The sequence below is a fragment of the Trachemys scripta genome, chromosome 5 (assembly GCF_013100865.1).
Source record: "Trachemys scripta elegans isolate TJP31775 chromosome 5, CAS_Tse_1.0, whole genome shotgun sequence".
Lineage (NCBI taxonomy): Eukaryota > Metazoa > Chordata > Testudines > Emydidae > Trachemys > Trachemys scripta.
The window spans coordinates 137758303-137776804 of record NC_048302.1 but is presented as its reverse complement, the minus strand read 5'-3'; the positions used below and the strand labels follow the sequence as shown (position 1 = coordinate 137776804).

The following is an 18502-nucleotide window of genomic DNA, read 5'->3' as shown; positions in this document are numbered from 1 at the left end:
AACACCCCCCCTCCCCACATGGCGTCAGGCTGATGTCACTGGAGTTAGGGCCAGGCCATGTCTGTGTAGACGCTGTTTTCCTTACATCAGCTGCTGGCTGTCATTCTTGTCAATTTCATGCCATTAAATTGACAAGAAAGCCGGCTCCGGCTCTGGAGCCCGGCTGCCACCTCGGCTCCCGGCTTAGGCTGCTGCCCGGGCTCCCCACAGGGACCCCTGCTGCCCCCCCATAGGGACCCCTGCTGCCCCCCGGGGTCCCTGCTCCCCACCGGGAGCATGGCAGCCGACCGGACTCCTGGGGCAGATCTCCCCGCAGGAGACGAGAAGCCCCAGGTGGTTCCCCCTGCTCCTGGCTGGGTGTGCAGAGGCGAGAAGCCCCGGGTGGTTCCCCCTGCTCCTGGCTGGGTGTGCAGAGGCGAGAAGCCCCGGGCAGCTGCCCCACTGCTCCTGGCTGGGAGTGGGGAGGAGAGAAGATGGGGAGGGGGGGCAGATGGAGCTGCATGGAGCGGAGACCCCTGGCTCTCAGCCCCCCACACTGTCCCTCTTCAGTGGGTGGACGTGCGCCTGGTGAGGACACGCACCACCAGCAGGAGGGTCGTGTGGACATCAGCCACCACAGTCATTAACGCGGTGGCTGTAAGGCGACCTAACATAGGTCGACTTATCTGTGTGGTGTAGACAGAGACTCACTTTGGCCAGTCGCCTTCTGCATCTCGGGAACACGCCCGTCAGCGGGGACGCCCAGCGGGCAGGGGACAGCCACCAGGGGAATGGGACCAATCCCACACTAGCCACTAGGGGAGAGTGGGGTGCTCTAGAGACATCCGAATCACCAGGGCTCCTTGGACATGTCCCGCTACCGCAATCCAAGGCCGCGCCCGAGCCCCTCCCCCAGGCCTGAAATTTAGACCCAGTTACGGCCACTGCAACTCCCCCTCATCCCGGCTAATCACACCCCCCCCCGTCACCCCCCCCCCCCCCCACACACACACACTGCCTTTGCCCAAAACACCGGCCTTCATCACCCACCGAGTCAGAGAGGGCAAAGCCAGAAGGGACCACCCGTGCATCCCGTCTGCCCTGCTGTATAGCCCGGGCCAGCGACCCCGCCCAGCACTCGCGCCCTGACCCAGCCACAGGAGTGACCCCAGGGGTGACAGCCCGCAGGAGCCCAGGCGGGACCGAGCGGCACCAGTGCCTGAGGGCACCTCTATGGCAGGGAACTGATTAGGTGAGACACGCCCAGCCGATCCTGGCAACTGACTTGCACCCAGTTGCAACAGAGGAAGATGATCCTTCTCCCCCCCGCCCCGGCATCACTGCCCCCTCAGACCTGGGGGGAAATTCCTTCCCAGCCCCACACGTGGCCATCAGTTAGACCCCCAGCACGTGAGTACGAACAAGCCAGCCAAGCCGCTGAGTGAGCAAGAGGATGTTCTGTGCCAACTCAGTGCCCTCGCCCAGCCTAGCCCATGTCCTATCTCCTGCCGTGGCCATCCCTGATGTTTCAAAGGAGATTAAAAAAAAAACCTCCCGGACTATACTTGAGGGGGAGAAATCCCTTCCTGGCGCGCGTGCGTGCGTGTGTGTGAGACCTTCTCAGTCCCTTCACCTTCCCTGGTGTTTACCCCTCCCCCCAGATGTATTTACCGAGAACAGTCAGCGGCCCACTCGGCCTCCGTGCTAGCCACGCTCTTCCAGGCACCTCTCCTACGCTAGGCCCTCCAGTCCCCAGCCGCGTCACCCATCACCACCCCCCACGCCACCCATCCCGCCTGGGCCACCCTCCCTGACCCGATCCGTACAGCCGCCACCATCCCCTCCTCCGAGCCCCTCTCCAGACACACCCGTGCTCCACAGCCCATGGCAACATGCTGGCTGAGGAGAGGCAGCTATGGGGCATTTGCTCTGCAGGCTTTCCCCTCAGGACCGATGGCCACTCCACTCCTTCCTGCCCCATACAGAGGGTCAGCCGTTAGCTGGGGGCAGAGAGGGGGAAGCATTTGTGGGTCTGATCCAAAGGCCATGGGAGTCTTTCCACCGGCTCCAACAGGCACTGGATTGGGCCCTTGGCACATGACTCCCGGGCATCGCCATCCTACCTGAGGCTTTGTAGAGCTCTTTGAGCGTCCCTTGCGGCTGTTCGATCTGGTGGACGGTCAGATCCACTGTCCCGCCGCCGCAGTCAGCCACGATGTAACGGTCCCCTGGAAGAAAATAACAACAGCCGCCCCTAGCTCTCATCATCCATGGCTCTCGACCCAGGCCGGTCTCACGGCCCCCATTTGCAGGTGGGGAAACTGAGGCACGGAGCGGGGACGTGACCTGCCCAAGGTCGCCAAGCAGACCAGTGGGAGAGCCAGGCACAGAACTCAGGTGTCCTGAGTCGCAGACCAGCGAGGCAGGAGAACTGTGCTCGCACAGACACCGGGTCCTCAGAGCCTGCCCCCTCCTTTCTGCCATGTGACATGGGGGGTGGCAGCCCCGATGCAACCAAGTGCCCGTCCCTCATCCCTCACCCACGCCCCTCACTCTCTGCCTCTGCACAGTTGCAAAGCTCGGGACTGAGGGCCAGAGCAGGGCAGGATGAGGCTGGGAGGCGAACCTAGCCCGGGGTGGGCAAACTACGGCCCGTGAGTCGGATCCAGCCCGTCAGGTCTTTCAATCCGGCCCGCTGGAGCGCCAGCCCCATCGCATCGCGGGGCTAAGGCAGGCTCCCTGCCTGCCCTGTCCCCGCGCCGCTCCTGGAAGTGGCCAGCACCACGTCCCTGCAGCCCCTGGGAGGGGGCTGGGGCAGAGGGCTTTGTGCGCTGCCCTCGCCTGAAGGCACCGCCCCCCCGCAGCTCCCATTGGCTGGCAGCGCAGCGATAAGGGGGGCAATAGTGGGAACCCCCCCCCCCATAACAGCCTTGCCACCCCTCCTCCCATGACCTCCTTTTGGGTTACAACACCGCGACATTTCAGATTTTTAAAATCCTCTGACTGTGAAATTGACCAAAAGGGGCCGTGAATTTGGCAGGGCCCTAACAAGGGGCCTTGAGCGGAGTCTGTACGGCTAATTCCTGAGAACCACCGGGGGACCCGGCAAAGCGCTGGTGAGAGGCGGATGATCGGAGCAGCTGCCAGGGCTGCCGTCCTGCTGTGCTCCCGCCAGGCTGAGCTGTTTGCTGCGTTAGAGCCTGATCCTGGACCTCGCCCAGCCAACGGGCCCGATTCTCCCTGACAGCCGAGAACCACCAATGGAGCCAAGGGGCAGGTCACACGGCGACATGACTCATGCCTGCAGGACTGGGCCCCCCGTGCGCCACTTTCCCGCCGGCTGCGGGGGGCGCCGAGCTCGCCAGTTACGTCCACCTGGCTGCTGCTTGTAGCCTGCGCTGCCGAGCCCCAGACCGCTCCCTCCAAGCCAGGGGTTTCCCCCCACGCTCCCCCCGTGCGCCGCTTCTCGGCCTGACCCTGCTCCCCTCCCCTGCGCACAGGCCAGGCGGGGCTGGACTGGTATTTGCAGGGAGCTTGGAAGAGACCGCAGAAACACAGAGCACCGTTGCCACCAGCCAGTGACCGCTCCGTCCCCACAGGCCCCTGACGGTTAATCCTCACTGAATCCGGCAACCCAAAAAACAACCCGCAACGCTCCAGCGCAGGGACGGCCAAAACCTCCCTCCTGAGCGAAGTCAGCTTCCTGCGAGCCAGCCAGCTGCTCGGTAAGGAGCGATTTCCTGCCGGCAGCGAGCTGACCTCAGCCCTTCCTCCCGAATTTCTCCAGAGCAAGGGAAATCGCTAAGCCTCTGGACGGGGCTCGCCAGGCAGGAAGGTTGTTGAAGAGAGCAGGCTTGGGGGAGGAGCTGGTCCATTCCTGTTGGTAACTGGCATCAAGGGGTCCCCTGAGGCCGTGTCCTCATTCCTGCCTGGGAGCTCAGGGCAGGGTGGGGTGCTGACCTAGTGGTGGGTCTCACAATGCCTGGGAGCCCCCCATGCCACCGGCGGCAGCTGCCGCAGCTTAAAACCTTCTAAAGCAGAACATGAGGGCCCCAGTCCTGCTCTCACCGAAGCCGGGCGCAGCCGAGCGCGAGCTGAGAGCTGAAGATGCCCCCACCCCAGCTTTCCTAGGGGCACGAAGGGAGAGAAGTGTGCGGCCGGGGCATTGGATTGGGAGTCCGGAGACTGCGTTCTGACCCACTGTGGGACCAAGGGCAAATCTAGCTAAGGTCTTTCTATGGCACCGGTTACAGTAATAGCTGAACACCTCGCGTCTTTGATGGATTTAGCTCCCGCTGCCCCTGGGAGGCAGGGCAGGGCTGTTATCCCCACTGTACAGATGAGCAGTGAAATGATTCACAGAGGACATACACTGAGTCATCTGCAGTGCCATCCTGATTACCGGCGGTGTGTTCTGACCACTAGACCGCACTCCCTCCCCGACTCTGGCAAGTCCACTGGAGGCGCTTGGCTTCAGACAGAACAGGTCCAGCAGGTCCAAGCTGGCCACTGTACCCAGCAAGGCGTGACAGTTTGAGCCAATATGGGCTTGGTGGGCACAGCTCAGGCAGGGAGCGTCACAATGCAGCCAACAGGCAGCGTTGCTGGCAGGACCCCTTTCATAAGCCCCTGGGTTACAAGGACACATGTCCAGGGACTCCACCGCTCTGAGAGAAGAGCGCCTGGGGGCTAAACCACAGCACAGGATATTAACAGGGGTGGGGTCCCAGCTCTGCCTCCCTCTGTGACCCTGGGCAAGTTGCTGCCCCTCATTGTGCCTCGGTTTCCCCAGTTGCGATCTGGGGTTTGGCAAGTGTGCTGCAGAAGAGCAGTGTGGTGCTACTGCTCGTGTTTTCTCCATCCCAGAAGGATCTGAGGCCAGAATCCTCTGCTTGGTTTTCAGGCAGTGCCGTGTGCTAGTTGAGAAACAGGGCGACCCCTGGAAGTTCGGTCCATGCTGTCGCTCATCTCTGGAGGAGAGAGAGCCAGAGAGCCACTGGGTCTCTCTGAAGCCGGCAGCCTGAAGAAAGAATCCCCTTGATATTAGCCCACTCCTGTTTCTTCTCCACTGCAAACCGACCCTGCATTTCCCCCTGCTCTAGCACCTTTCACCAGAGCTCTTTATACACAGCCACGAGCTAGCGTCTGGAAGGGCGGCGGCGTTATTCCCATTTTACAGCTGGGGAAACTGAGGCACGGAGCAGGGACGTGACTGGCCCAGGGTCACCCCATGGGGTCAGGGCGAGAACCCTTTCCTAGGCCTGTGTTCTACCCACTGGGAACAGCTGGCCCCGAAGGCGAGATGAACCGGAGATCCTGGCAATGGCACGATGCGATCCGACCCGCGGTGCCTGCGTCCCTAGCGCCTCAACCGTGCTACCTAATTAACGATTCCTAACACTCCTCAGCCAGGGACCGCGGCGCGCGCGGCAGCGGCAGGCAGGTCAGCTCCCACCTGACAGCTGGGGAACGGGAGCATTGATACTGCAGGGCCAAACACTGCAGGTGCAAACGCCCCCTGAATCCAGATCTAGGGCCCACATAAATGGCCTGATTTTCTGCTGCCCTGAGAGTCAATAGGACGGATGGACTCAGCACCTGCCAGCCAGGTCCCTGCCTCCCAAAGGGGCGGGCGGATGCTGGGACCCCTGTGCCGAGCAGAGCTGGGCTAGCTGGACTTTTCCCAGCAGCGAGATCCAGGGGCCGTGTCTTAGCAGAAGGAGGGCGCAGCCAAGCCCCCCTCTCTGAGCAGGGGTGATACCCACCTGCCGCTGGAACCTGGGGCCGCCTCGCTGAAACTCCCAGCCACCCCCTAGGCACAGCCAGAGCGCAGCCTCGGGGAACCCCCTGGAGGCAGAGGGGCAGTGGCATGGGGAAGCAGGGAGCTGAGCCCCTCGGGAGAGGCGTCATCTCCCTCTGCTAGGGGGCGCCGGCAGCAGCTGGCAGAGCTACGAGAACCATCTTCACACAGCACCCAGGGGCGACCGTCAGGGCCCAGGGCGCTCTGTGTGTCGTGGGCAGGCCGGCTGGGGGTCCAGGAGACCCCAACTGTTGCCTGAGCTGCTCCACCAGGGACCCTCCTCCAGGGACAGCTGGAGACAGGGTGACCAGGGGCGAGAGCGTTCGTCTCGAGCAGGAGAGAGGCAGCCTAAATGCCGGCGGCGACTGGGGCGGCCGAAGATCCGGCCGCTGCAGTCGCCGCCGAAGAAAATGCCGCCCCGCAAATCCTAGCACCCTACGCGACCGCCTAGATTGCCTAATACGTTGCACCGGCCCTGCTCAGGGGATGTCTGCACAGCACCTAGACCCCCCCGGCGGGGTACGGCAAAGCGCCCTGCAGAACTCTCCGGGCGCTGCGGGACGTTCCTGCGCGGCCAGCGGGGGCGCTGGTGAGTCACACCCCAGTTTGCCGCGCTCTGAAGTCCCGCGTAGACGAGCCCCCCCGGTGTCAGACCACTGGCTTCAGAGACACTTGGGAAGAGCCCAGGCTGCTCCATTCATCTGGCTCACCTCGCAAGGTCTTTCCTTAGCCCCAGGGTGACACCTTCCTCTGGTTAGAGCAGTGTGTGTGTTGTGGGGGGGAGGGTCTGATTGCCAGGGGGCTGGCCTGGGACTTGGGAGATTTGAGTTCAATCCCCTCCTCTGCCACAGATTCCCTGTGTGACCTGGGGCCAGTCACTTAGTGGCTCTGTGCCTCAGTTTCCCCACGTGTGCAATGGAGATAATCACACGGCCCTGCCTCACAGAGGTGTGTGAGGGTGAGTCCAGTAACGATTGGGAAGTGCCCAGATACTATGGTGACGCGGGCTGTGGAAGGGCCGTAGCCAGAGAGATTGCAGTCAGTTAACAGCGGCGTTCAATCCTAGGGGGGGGCTGTGGTTGGCTCTGTGGCCAGGGCGTGGAGGCTGCGCTCACGGGGGTCCTGGATGAGGCGGGATCCTGTCCCCCGAGATGGTGGGATCTGCTTTCGGCTCATTACGATGGGCCCCACCCACTTCCCATTCACGAGCAAACGGCCCCTCCTACCTGCCTGCATTTCGGACCACAGCTCGCCTACCCCCGACTCCACCAGGAAGGTCCTGCTGTGCCGGGAACGCCGGAGCTGCTCTCTGGCTGCGAGGAGAAAGCAAAGGGATCGGGTGTGAGAGGGACAAGGGGCAATGGGGGGCGGCTGTGAGCCGGGCAGGCTGTGTGGAGGTCTGACCTTGACCCACACGCCTGGGACAACGGCTCCAGCGGCTCTGCCCAGCAACACCGGCACCTCCAGCTTCTGCCCCCGGCAGCCCCTAGCCTCAACACCGCTACTCCTGCTGCCTGCAAGCCTCAGCACCTCTCCGGAGGAGTCCGTGGTACAACGGCTGGTGACTTCCGAAGCAGGATCGGGCCCTTCCTGGTGAACTCGGGGCCCAGGTGCTGCGCTGGGCCCTCTTGCAGCCTCCCGTTCGTTTGCAGCGCAGCGAGGGGTGAGGTGCAGGAGCAGAGCTCGGGGGACTCAGACCAGACGAGCAAACAGTGCTGCAGGACACGGCCGAACTGGGGGCGAACCCAGGAGGGGAACCCCAGGACTGGAATAACGGGGGGCTGAGGGGCATCCGCAGAGCTGTGTGTGGGAAGCCCAGGACTGGAATAACGGGGGGCTGAGGGTTGGGATTGAGGGGCATCCGCAGAGCTGTGTGTGGGAAGCCCAGGACTGGAATAACGGGGGACTGAGGGTTGGGATTGAGGGGCATCCGCAGAGCTGTGGCAGGGGGGAGGTTTCCCTATATCTTGCCTGCATCGTGTCTGCCCCAATTGGTGCTAATCGTCTTTCATTTTTATGGCCTTAAAATCACCTCGAAATTGCCAGAAAAAAACCTGCCCCAAATTACCCGTTGGGCTTTCTTGGGAGAGTGAAATCGAAGCTGCTCTAGGCAGGTGTCACCCAGAACTCGGAGACGCTCCAGTGCGACCAGTCAGGCCGTGGTGACAAGGCCCCCTGCTCTGCCCACACATCAGGGACTGGAGTTCCTGGCCTGTCGGGCTGGCCTGGGAGCCAGCTCACGGCTAACTCTGTCACCCCACTGCAGAGCCCTTCAGGAGCAGGGCCGCTGGGAGGGGCAGGTCTCCATCCCACCAGGGGCTGACAGCAGCTGGCATTGGTGCCAATGTCTGAACGCACAACGGGCTGCGTAGCAAATCATGGGCAAAGCTTTGGGGCGGCGCAGGGCAGCATCTTTGTTTGTAATCATGTGTGTTATGCATCCGTCCCCCATCATGCCAAAGCACTTAACACTCATTACACACAACAGATGCCCATGGATCACGTCACCACCACAATGCAGTCACCTCTGGGGTGGGGCTCAGCTGCTGTCCCACAGCGCACAGCAACACTACGAGGCAGGAGAATACTGGCCGGGTGGGATGCAATGCACAGAGTCTGGCCAGGGCCACGGGAGTCAACGCCCCTACCGATGTAGACGGGGCAAACAGAGCTTCTCTTCTGAACGACTGAGCAATACCGCGCCCCATGTGCGGGCACTGGTTTAATATCGGCTCAGAGGGCAGAGCGCCCCCTACGGAGTCACCCACACAGCACCCCCTAGCCTCTTAGTGAGGTACTGACTGGCTCAATACTGATAGAGGGACATGGGCCACCTACTTACCAGTCCCCAGCATTTCCCTTGGAAGGTTTCCAGCCTTCATGCGGCTCAGCTGTAAGATCTGACATGACCAACACCGGAGCCGCAGCTGGCTTGTAACTCCCGTCTCTCCTCTGCTGACCTCACCCGGGACAGGAGTGGACAGGATGGCGCTTTGGCTCCCATGTTGTTCCTGGGTTGATTGGCACTTTGGGTGGAGTTTCTCCCCCCGCCCCCGAATCTCTCATTATGCTGGGCGGGGAGGAAAAGCAAAGATGCCAGATAAGAAGCCGGGCTGGGCAAGATGTGTTTGGTTGATGAGGCCAGGAAGGGCGGGGAGATGTCTGGAGAGGCTGGGGCTACCCGCCGGGGGGATCTATTTTCAGCTCTCTGGGATGTGCTTTTCTGTGTTAGCTCATCAGCTTTTGCCCAAGGATGCAGCAACAAACAACCAGCAGGTCGCTCAGTGCTCCCGCCCCACAAAAAATCTCGCTCTGTGAAACGTAGACATGGACCATAGGGAAGAAACAGACCTATGGGCTTGGCCTGAGCCCACAGCGCTCTGCGGTACCTCTCCTGCCATTCATTAATGATTGTGATATTAACGCTATGCCAGCCAGCAGCGCGCTAAGCTCCGTACACCGCGTACAGACAGGTCCCTGCCCCCCAGATCTCACAGGCCAGAGGCCAGATGCTCAGCTAGCGTAACTCAGCTTCAGTGGGGCAACACTGACATACCCCTGGGAAAGCTCTCGCCTTGTAGTCGCCATTTACGTCTGCTTTGGCCCCAGTGTCCTGAGCAAGGACTCTCCAGCCGCGGTAAAGCTGGAGCAGGGATCCCAGACGTCCTGATATTAGGGGCTTTCTCTTATATATGCAACTATACCTCCCCTCCACCTGTGGGGAAAAAAAAAGTGTTCTGGTTTTTCACACTTGCTACCGGACACCCTAAGCGAGGGCACTTCCTCGGAGGTAAATACTACAGCGCCTGCAGAGGAGCCTAGGGCAATGAACTGTGTTGAAGCAGCACCGCCCTCTGCTGGAGGGAATCAGAGCTGCTTAGCCGTGTGTCAGATCTTCTATACTGAGCGGAGATTCTCCTTTACCTCAAGTAGCTTTAACCAGGGCTTTTAAAGCAAGGAACCTGGGTTCTGCCCTAGTAGTGCTCTGAAGTTATCAGTGGCCTGGTGTCAACCTTGAAGCTCCTGGACAGCTCGGGATTTGCTCTAATGTTCTGTGGTGGGAACGCGCCTGAAAAGCAGGTTGAAAGCTCAGCGGCTCTGAGTTTAGCGGGAGGAAAATGAAAGCCGAGGGCCAAGAGGGAGTGGGACAAACACAGGCATGCAGAGGGAAACTAAAGGCTTAGCTGAGACAGAGACAGTTTAAGCTGGAAATTTAAGGCCTGGAAAGTAAGGGGTGGATGTGGGGACCCCCAGGGCAGATTGGGAGGACAGCAAGAGATGTTTTTACAGATGAGAGACCTGTAAGAAAAGAGGGTTGTGACCATGGAAGACTTTAATTACTCAGCTCTTGACTAGGAAAACATCTATTGTCTGCTCAAAGCCGACCAGGTGTCTGGAGATATTAGAGCAAGGCAGGATATTTGCTTCTCTAATGCAGTTTGTCAAGCAGCCAGTCAGAGGCTCTTTGGAGGAAATGAACCAAGCAGAAGGAAGGCAGATGCTGGGCGAATAGATGAGCTGGAGATGGTACAACAAGAGGGGAAATCTTGTGGTTAAGACACAAAACCAGCCAGCTGTGTGACCCTGGGCAAGTAGCGCCATTCTTCTGTGCCTCGGTTTCCCCATCGGTAGAAGGCGGACAGTTCTAGCTGTTTAGCTGGCCGCCATGACTATAGCATCCCACAGGCATTAACAGTAGGGAAGAATGATTGTTCCCATTTTATAGCTACCACCACCACCTGGCTCGTCTCTAGCGCTATTCATCGGTAGAGCTCAAAGGAGGGCGGTATCATGATCCCCATTTTACAGACGAGGAACCTGAGGCCCAGAGAGATTAAGTGACTCACCCAAGGTCATACAGGGAGTCTGGGGCAGAGCCAGAAATCACATCTAGGTCTCCCAAGTCCCAGGCCGGTACATCCACCACACGACCATCCAGCCCCAGTGAGGCTGGGCGGACAAGCACAGCAATACTCTAACCTGCTCTGAGCTTATCTGCGAGAGAGGGACATTATTACGAACTCCTGGTACAGATGAGGAGGAGCCTGGCTGAGCGGCTGGGCAGGAGGCATGACAGAGCGGACAGCTCTGGACAAACTCCTCCGTCCCGCGATGGACCCTGGCGCTTCCTGTCAAATGACACCTTCTGGTCAGGCCAGAGGCCTGCGTCTGGCTGGTTTCTACTGACAGCACCTGCCTTGCAGCACAAACCCTCCCTGGTTCCAGCACAAAGACAGGGCTGACACTCAGCACGCGTGGTCCCTCGTGCCAACGTGGGCGAGTGTCCTGTGGGCCGAGCTAGCCACGCGGCACCCTATGCTGTGGAGACGATAGTCATGCCGCTGGCACTCACTGAGTCGATCTGACTTGTGGCCCAGCGCCTCGAAGGGATTCAGGTGCCGAACTCCCATTGACATCGGTGCTGCTGCCCCAGCCAAGGACGGGCTGCAGGACACAGACAGACCCCGTGGTTCTTGCAGCATCAGCGCTGGATTAACACGGCCTGTCCTGCCTAATGTCCCTGGCCAAAGCACCCCAGGACTGGAGCGCAGCCTCCGTCGCAGCCGGCCACAGCCTTGCTTTCTCGGAGCAAAGAGGACAGTCCTGGCTGGGGGACTCTGTTTACCCACAGAGAAGATCCAGCAGGCCAGTGGCAGGGCAGGGTCACTGCCGTCTTCTGCCTGGCACAGAGGGGCGGCCTCTGGCAGTGGGAAGGGCCTAGTCAGCCCATGCCTCTCCGTTGGGACGGCCAGCAAGGTGGCCAGTTAGTGCTGTAGACCCTTGGCCCACGGGCCCTGGGCTGAGACCGGCCAGCTCGTTCCACAGCCGTGATGCACACATCCAGCTTGCACCTCTTGGCAGGTGATGAGGGAGAGGCCATGCGGGATGCAGGGCAGAAGGCGGCACCTTCCCAGATGTGCTCTGCTTTTCTGCAAGCCGCACTAGGGGAAGGAAGGGGTGGCCCAAATTGCAGAGCTCCATGTGATTAGTGACCTCAGTGTCTGGCCCTGCCGCAGTGCCTGAGGACAGACCAGATTCTGTTCTCAGCTACACAGGACTGCCGTGGTTCCCAGTCATCCTGGGGTAAATCCGGAATCACCCACGGACTGCCACGGGCTTGGAGCCAGATTCTGATCTCCGCTACTCTAGTGTAAATCCAGCCTCACCCTGCTGACGTCAGTGTGTGTCTCTCTAATGCTCAGGCTCGTCTCCGGGATCGCGACGTGATGGCGCGACCGGGGATTTATGCTGAGCAGATCTGGCGAGCTGGACCTGTCAAAGGCCAGGCACACTCCACTTGCTAGGAGTTCGGGGTCGTGGATCTGACTTGGAACATCCAGGAAGCTGCAAAGGCCGTCCGGGAAGCCAAACCAGACAGTGTCACCTCAATCAAGTCCCGAGTGAAGGGGTGGGAGGGGGTCATTCCCAAACAGCCCTGACATCAGCCAGAACATCTGGACTTTCCGGTGACCAGCCAGGGCCAAATTCTGCTCTCCCTTCCACCAGTGTAAATCCACAACAAAGGCAGCTGAGCTGCTCCGGATTGACACCAGGATCCAGCGCAGGCAGTCAGAAGGAACGGCACTGCGGGATTTCTGTAAGCAGAGCCGCCGAGCACCCGCCGAGCACCCGTAATGCAGACCAGATGGGGCTGCCTTCCCCCTCTCACACTGAAATTGTTAGGCTTAGTTTTTGTTTTGATACGGGAACCCTCTGACCCGGCCTCAGCGAGCTCAGGAAACAGGACTGGTTCCGTGGCTAATTTCCCAGAGGGGCCACTCGCTGCTTTGGAGAGACACTTTCCCTGCAGCCACAGGGGGCTCTGAAAGCCCTTGCCTTTCAAAAACACACACACGCACACAGACACGCACATGCACACACACACACACGTACACAGACACACATGCACACACACACTCACAGTCAAATGATTCCTAGCCACCACGCTGCCTACCCAGGTCGCAGGTCCCAATTCCGCCTGGTACTTCAGCACGAGCCGCCCGTTGGATTTCACAGGGACTACACACGTTTACGTTATACACGTGCTAAAATATCTGACTGAACTGGGCCCAGACTTGGCCTGTTGAGCTCCACAGAATCTTCTTCTCAGGACCTCCATCATCCGCTTTCCCCATGTGTTGGTTAGACTCCATTGCTGTGTCTGGCCTTTGACTCTTCAGGGCAGGGAGCGAGCCTACCTCTGTGTCTGTACAGTGCCTAGCACACATAAGAACATAAGAAAGGCCGTACTGGGTCAGACCAAAGGTCCATCTAGCCCAGTATCCTGTCTACCGACAGTGGCCAATGCCAGGTGCCCCAGAGGGAATGAACCTAACAATGATCAAGTGATCTCTCTCCTGCCATCCATCTCCATCCTCTGACAGACAGAGGCTAGGGACGCCATTCCTTACCCATCCTGGCTAATAGCCATTAATGGACTTAACCTCCATGAATTTATCCAGTTCTCTTTCAAACCCTGTTATAGTCCTAGCCTTCACAACCTCCTCAGGCAAGGAGTTCCACAGGAGTTGACTGTGCGCTGTGTGAAGAAGAACTTCCTTTTATTTGTTTTAAACCTGCTGCCTATTAAGACCTGGGTCTTGATCTCGGCTGGGATCTGTGGGTGCTAAAACCAGTGAAACTAATGACACATCTCCCATCACCAGAGCTCAGAGTCAGTCAGGGGGATTCTACCTCTAGCAGGTCCCGCGCACTGTCGGGTGTAACATCCAGAATTAGCATCGCTTATGATTTGTCTGGAGCTGGCAGTTCACAGATTATAGAGAACAAAACCAGAAGGGACCATTGTGATCATCTAGTCTGATCTCCTGTCTAGCACAGGCCCTGAATTAATGCCTGTTTGAACTACAACAGATCTTTCAGAAAATCATCCAATCTTGATTTTAAAATTGCCAGTGATGGAGCCCCCACCCCAACCCTTGATAAACTGTCCAATGGTTAATTACCCGCACTGTTAAAAATATGTGCCTTATTTACAGTCTGAATTTGTCTAGCTTCAACGTCTAGCCATTGGGTTGTGTTAGACCTTTGTCTGCTATTTTGAAGAGCCCCCTACATCAAATTTCTGTTTCCCATGTAGGTACCTATAGACTGTGATCAAATCACCCCTTCACCTGCTTTTTGCTAAACGGAACAGGTTTGTTTCTCACTATAAGGCGGGTTTTCCAATCTGTTAATCATTCTCGTGGCTCTTCTTTGCACCCTTTCCAAGTCATCAACAGCCTTCCTGAATTGTGGGCACCAGACCTGGACACAGGATTCCAGCAGGGGTCACACCAGTGCCAAATACAGAGGTCAAATCACTTCTCTGCTCCTCCTCACTAGTCTCTGTTTATGCAGCAAGTGATTACAGGAGCCCTTTTAGCCAGAGCATCACCCTGGGATTATCAGCATGAGCCCCATGGTTTTTTTCAGAGTCACAGCTTCCGAGGCTAGATCCCCCATCCTGTAAGAACGGCCTTCCTCCATCTATGACTTTACACATGGCCACATTAAAACACATACTGTTTCCTTGCTCCCCGTTTGCCAACCTAAACCAGATCTCTCTAGAGCACTGACCCGACCTGTTCATTAGTTACCAGCCCCGCAATATTTATATCATCTGCAAACTTTATCAGCGATGATTTTATGTTTTCTTCCAGGTCATGGATAAAAATGTTAACTAGTGCAGGGACAGGAACCAACCCCACTAGAAACACACCCAATCGATGATGGTTCCCTTTTACAGTTACACATTGAGATCGATCCGTTAGGCAGTTTTTAAGCCAATTAAGGTGTGGCAGGTTGATTTTGTATCATTCTAGTTTCTTAATCAAAATGTCCTGTGATACCAAGTCAAACGCCTTCCAGAGCCTAAGTCTATAACATCAACACTGTTACTTTTATCAACCAAACTGGTAATCTCATCAAAAAGACATCAGGTTAGTTTGACAGGATCTATTTTCCATAAAGCCATATTGACTGACATTAATTACATTACCCTCCTTGAACTCTTTATTAATGAAGTCCATATGAGCCCTTCCGTTGTTTCCGCTGGAACTGATGTCAGGCTGACAGGCCGATAATTAACTTGGTTGTCCTGTTCACCCTTTTTAAATACTGGCACAACATTAGCTTTCTTTCAGTCCCCTGGAAATTCCCCAGCGTTTCAAGACTTGTTGAAAATCAGCATTAACGGACCAGCAAGCTCCTTGGCCAGCTCTTTTAAAACTCTTGGATGCAAGTTATGTGGACCAGCTAATTTAAAAATATCTAACTTTAATAGCTGCTGTTCAAACTCTTCCTGGGTTACTGTTAGAATGGAAAGAATTTCATCATCATCATGTGGTATGATAAGAACGGCCAGACTGGATCCGACCAAAGGTCCATCTAGCCCAGTATCCTGTCTTCTGACAGTGGCCAGTGCCAGGTGCCCCAAAGGGAATGAACAGAACAGGGAATCATCAAGTGATCTTTTCCCTGTCGCTCATTCCCAGCTTCTGGCAAACAGAGGCTACGGACACCATCCCTGCCCATCCTGGTTTATAGCCATTGATGGACCTATCCTCCATGAATTTACCTAGTTCTTTTTTGAACCCTGTTATGGTCTTGGCCCTCACTTCATCTTCCAGCAAGGAGTTCCACAGGTTGACTGTGCATTGTGTGAAGAAATACTTCCTTTTGTTTGTTTTAAACCTGCTGCCTATTAATTTCATTTGGTGACCCCTAGTTCTTGTGTTATGAGAAGTAAACAACACTTCCTTATTTACTTTCTCCACACCATTCATGGTTTTATAGACCTCAGTCATATCCTCCCTTAGTTGTCTCTTTTCCAAGCTGAAAAGTCCCAGTCTTATTAATCTCTCCTCATACGGCAGCCGTTCCATACCCGTAATCATTTTTGTTGCCCTTTTCCGAACTTTTTCCAATTCCAATATATCTTTTTTGAGATGGGGTGACCACATCTGCATGCAGTATTCAAGGTGTGGGCGTACCACGGATTTATATAGAGGCAACATGATATTTTCTGTTTTATTATCTAGGATCCCTTTCTTAATGATTCCCAGCATTCTTTTCGCTTTTTTGATGCCGCTGCACATTGAGTGGATGTTTCCAGAGAATTCTCCACAATGACCCCAAGATCTCTTTCTTGAGTGGTAACAGCTAATTTAGACCCCATCATGTTATAGGTATAGTTGGAATTATATTTTCCAAGGTGCATTACTTTGCCTTTATCAACACTGAATCCCATCTGCCATTTTGTTGCCCAGTCACCCAGTTTTGTGAGATCCTTTTGTAGCTCTTCGCAGTCTGCCTGGGACTTAACTATCTGGAGTAGTTTTGTATCATCTGCAAATTTTGCCACCTCACTGTTTACCGCTTTTTCCAGATCATTCATGATGTATCTGGCATTGTAGAAGTCACAAAATGAGACAGTGGAATGAGTTGGCAGTTGAACCGATGGGCACCGAGAAGAGGAGTGCCTGGGGAAAGCGCAGGGTGGAGGGAACTCAGATCTCCCCTAGAGGCAGAAGTGTCTTTAGCAAGGATTTGAATGGGGAAAGTTTTGTGTTGGCAATCTGCAACTGGTCCTAGCGTAGAAGAAGCAGGGAGACTGGACTGAGAGAAGAGACGAACAGACCGGCACAGCTGGCGATGCTGATGGGGCTATATTAAGTGGAGAGATGCAGGCTGGGAAAGCCTAGGGGTGTTTTCTGCCCCTGAGTCCCAAACCAGCCCCTGCCAAGCAGCCCCCAGCAGGCTGGCCTGGGACAAGCTCCGTTCTAGTGCAGAGGAAACAGCCCCGGAGGTGGCAGCGGCCCTGACATCTCCCCAAAGCTCCCTGGAATACCTGCTCTTTTACTAGCTGGGCTTTGTTCCATCAATACACCCAAATGAAAGGCACACGTGGGAATTTCAACCGCTGAGATCCCTGCTGTTCCAGTCCTGGGACCCCTCCACTGCTCTGCTATCACAGCGCAGCCCAGAGCTGCAGGCCCCCCTGCTGTTCCCCACCCTCCATCACCCTCCGCCGGGGCCGGAGCGCCCTGCTAGTCTCCCCCGGGGGACTTCTTGAGCAGAGATGGCCAGTTGTGCTGAATTGTACAACACAGATTCAGTCTGTAGAGGTCGGGCTGGGGCCAGCGAGCTCATCCCGCGTGTGGCCCACCCCAGGGCACAGCTGTCCCCGGATCCCCAGCCGAGGTGTCCACACTACCGCAGTCGCTTACCCTGCCTGAAGCTGGAGTCAATGGAGAGCTCTGGGGCGAGGCCATTGGCTAGAGGTTTGCAGCTCAGGTCAATCAGCTGATTAAGGCGGAGCTTCCTGCAATAGATGGACGCTGCTTCCGGCTCCAGTGCGATCAACAGCTGCTCCGGGTTCGCGGGGGAAACCAAGCCGGCCTGTGGAGCAGGGGAAGGCAAGGGGCAGAGTCGGCACAAGGCGGTTACAGGGGTAGGCGAAGGGAAAGCGGCTGCATACGGAGGTCACCGTGTGAGGGCAGAGACGATCGGCGTGGTTATCTGACCCACGGGGGTTCCATGTGGGTGCATGCTGCCCGCAGGGCCCCCGCCTTGTGGCATCAGCGTGGTGAACCACTGAGCTGATCTGAAGGCTTCTGGACTCAGGTTATGACTCAAAGAACCCTCCTTCTTTCCTAGGGTTTCCCCTGCTTTTCCTGCCCCTTTCCCTCCCTGCCCCTGTGGGCCCCAGGGCAGCTAATGTCTCCCATCTCACTGTGGGCTTCATAGCCTATCACTGACCTGTGGAACTCACTGCTGCAGGACAGGCTTGAGGACAAAGCAAATTAAGTTGGTACATTTTCTAAACACAAGGGTTAGCCGTTGACAGGAATAAGATCTACATCTAGAATGGTGCTATTCAGAATACAACAAACCAAGCCTACCAGCCCTCATGCATGCCGCTGCAGCCTGCAGCCAGGCGTTAACGTCCCCACAGGACAGTATTGTGTAGCTCACCAGTTCAGTGTGTGTGTTAATGTTCCCCCCTAGTAGCTGGTCTGCCAAAGAGGATAAGAACCCACTGCTGCTGCCAGCTAATGGAGTTACCCCTTTACCTCAAACAGTAGAGGCCCAGCTGTAAAGAACATGGAAATCACCAGACTAGACCAGCCCAGGATCCATCTAGCCCAGTCCCCTGTCTCTCATGGGCAGCACTAGCGGCTTCAGAGGAAGGAGCAAGAACCCCACAGCAGGCAGATGTGGGGGAATGTGCCCCCAGGAGGGTCTCATTCGAACTCCTAATGCCTAGACACAGGCTTGAGCCCTGAAGCCGGAGGCCTTACACCCCTCTAGCTCTGCCTAGCCCGTCGGTGCTGCAGGGCCCAGGCTCGGCCCACGCTGGCCCGTGGTGCAGGGGCTACAACGCTCCTTGCACTGTGGGGTTTTGCAGCCCCGGCCAGTGGCTGCTGGAGGAGACGGGAGTCTGGGCTACAGGAGTGGCTGGGGGGGTTGCCACGCGACGGGCTCTGTGGACAGGCTGCTGGGGTGGGGGAGCCTATGACCAGCTGCTGGGGAGTGCTGCGAGGCAGGCCCCTGGATGAGCTGCTAGGGGGGTGCTGTTGGGTTGGCCCCATGACCAGCCGCTGGGGAAGTGCCGTGGGGCAGACCCCGGGGATGGGCTGCTGGGGGAGAGCCATGGGGCAGGCCCCGGGGATGGGCTGCTGGGGGAGAGCCGTGGGGCAGGCCCCGGGGATGCACTGC

The 18502-nt window shown here is 57.3% G+C and overlaps 1 protein-coding gene across 1 annotated transcript in view; it reads right to left on the bottom strand.

Annotated features, from left to right (window-relative positions):
- HSPA12B (heat shock protein family A (Hsp70) member 12B) overlaps positions 1–18502 on the bottom strand; it is a gene marked incomplete at its 5' end in the record, with an annotated part of 52781 nt that overhangs the window by 9337 nt on the left and 24942 nt on the right. The window contains 3 exon segments of the mRNA XM_034771759.1: positions 2103–2207; positions 7006–7092; positions 17011–17182. Coding sequence (XP_034627650.1) covers positions 2103–2207; positions 7006–7092; positions 17011–17182 — 364 coding nt within the window.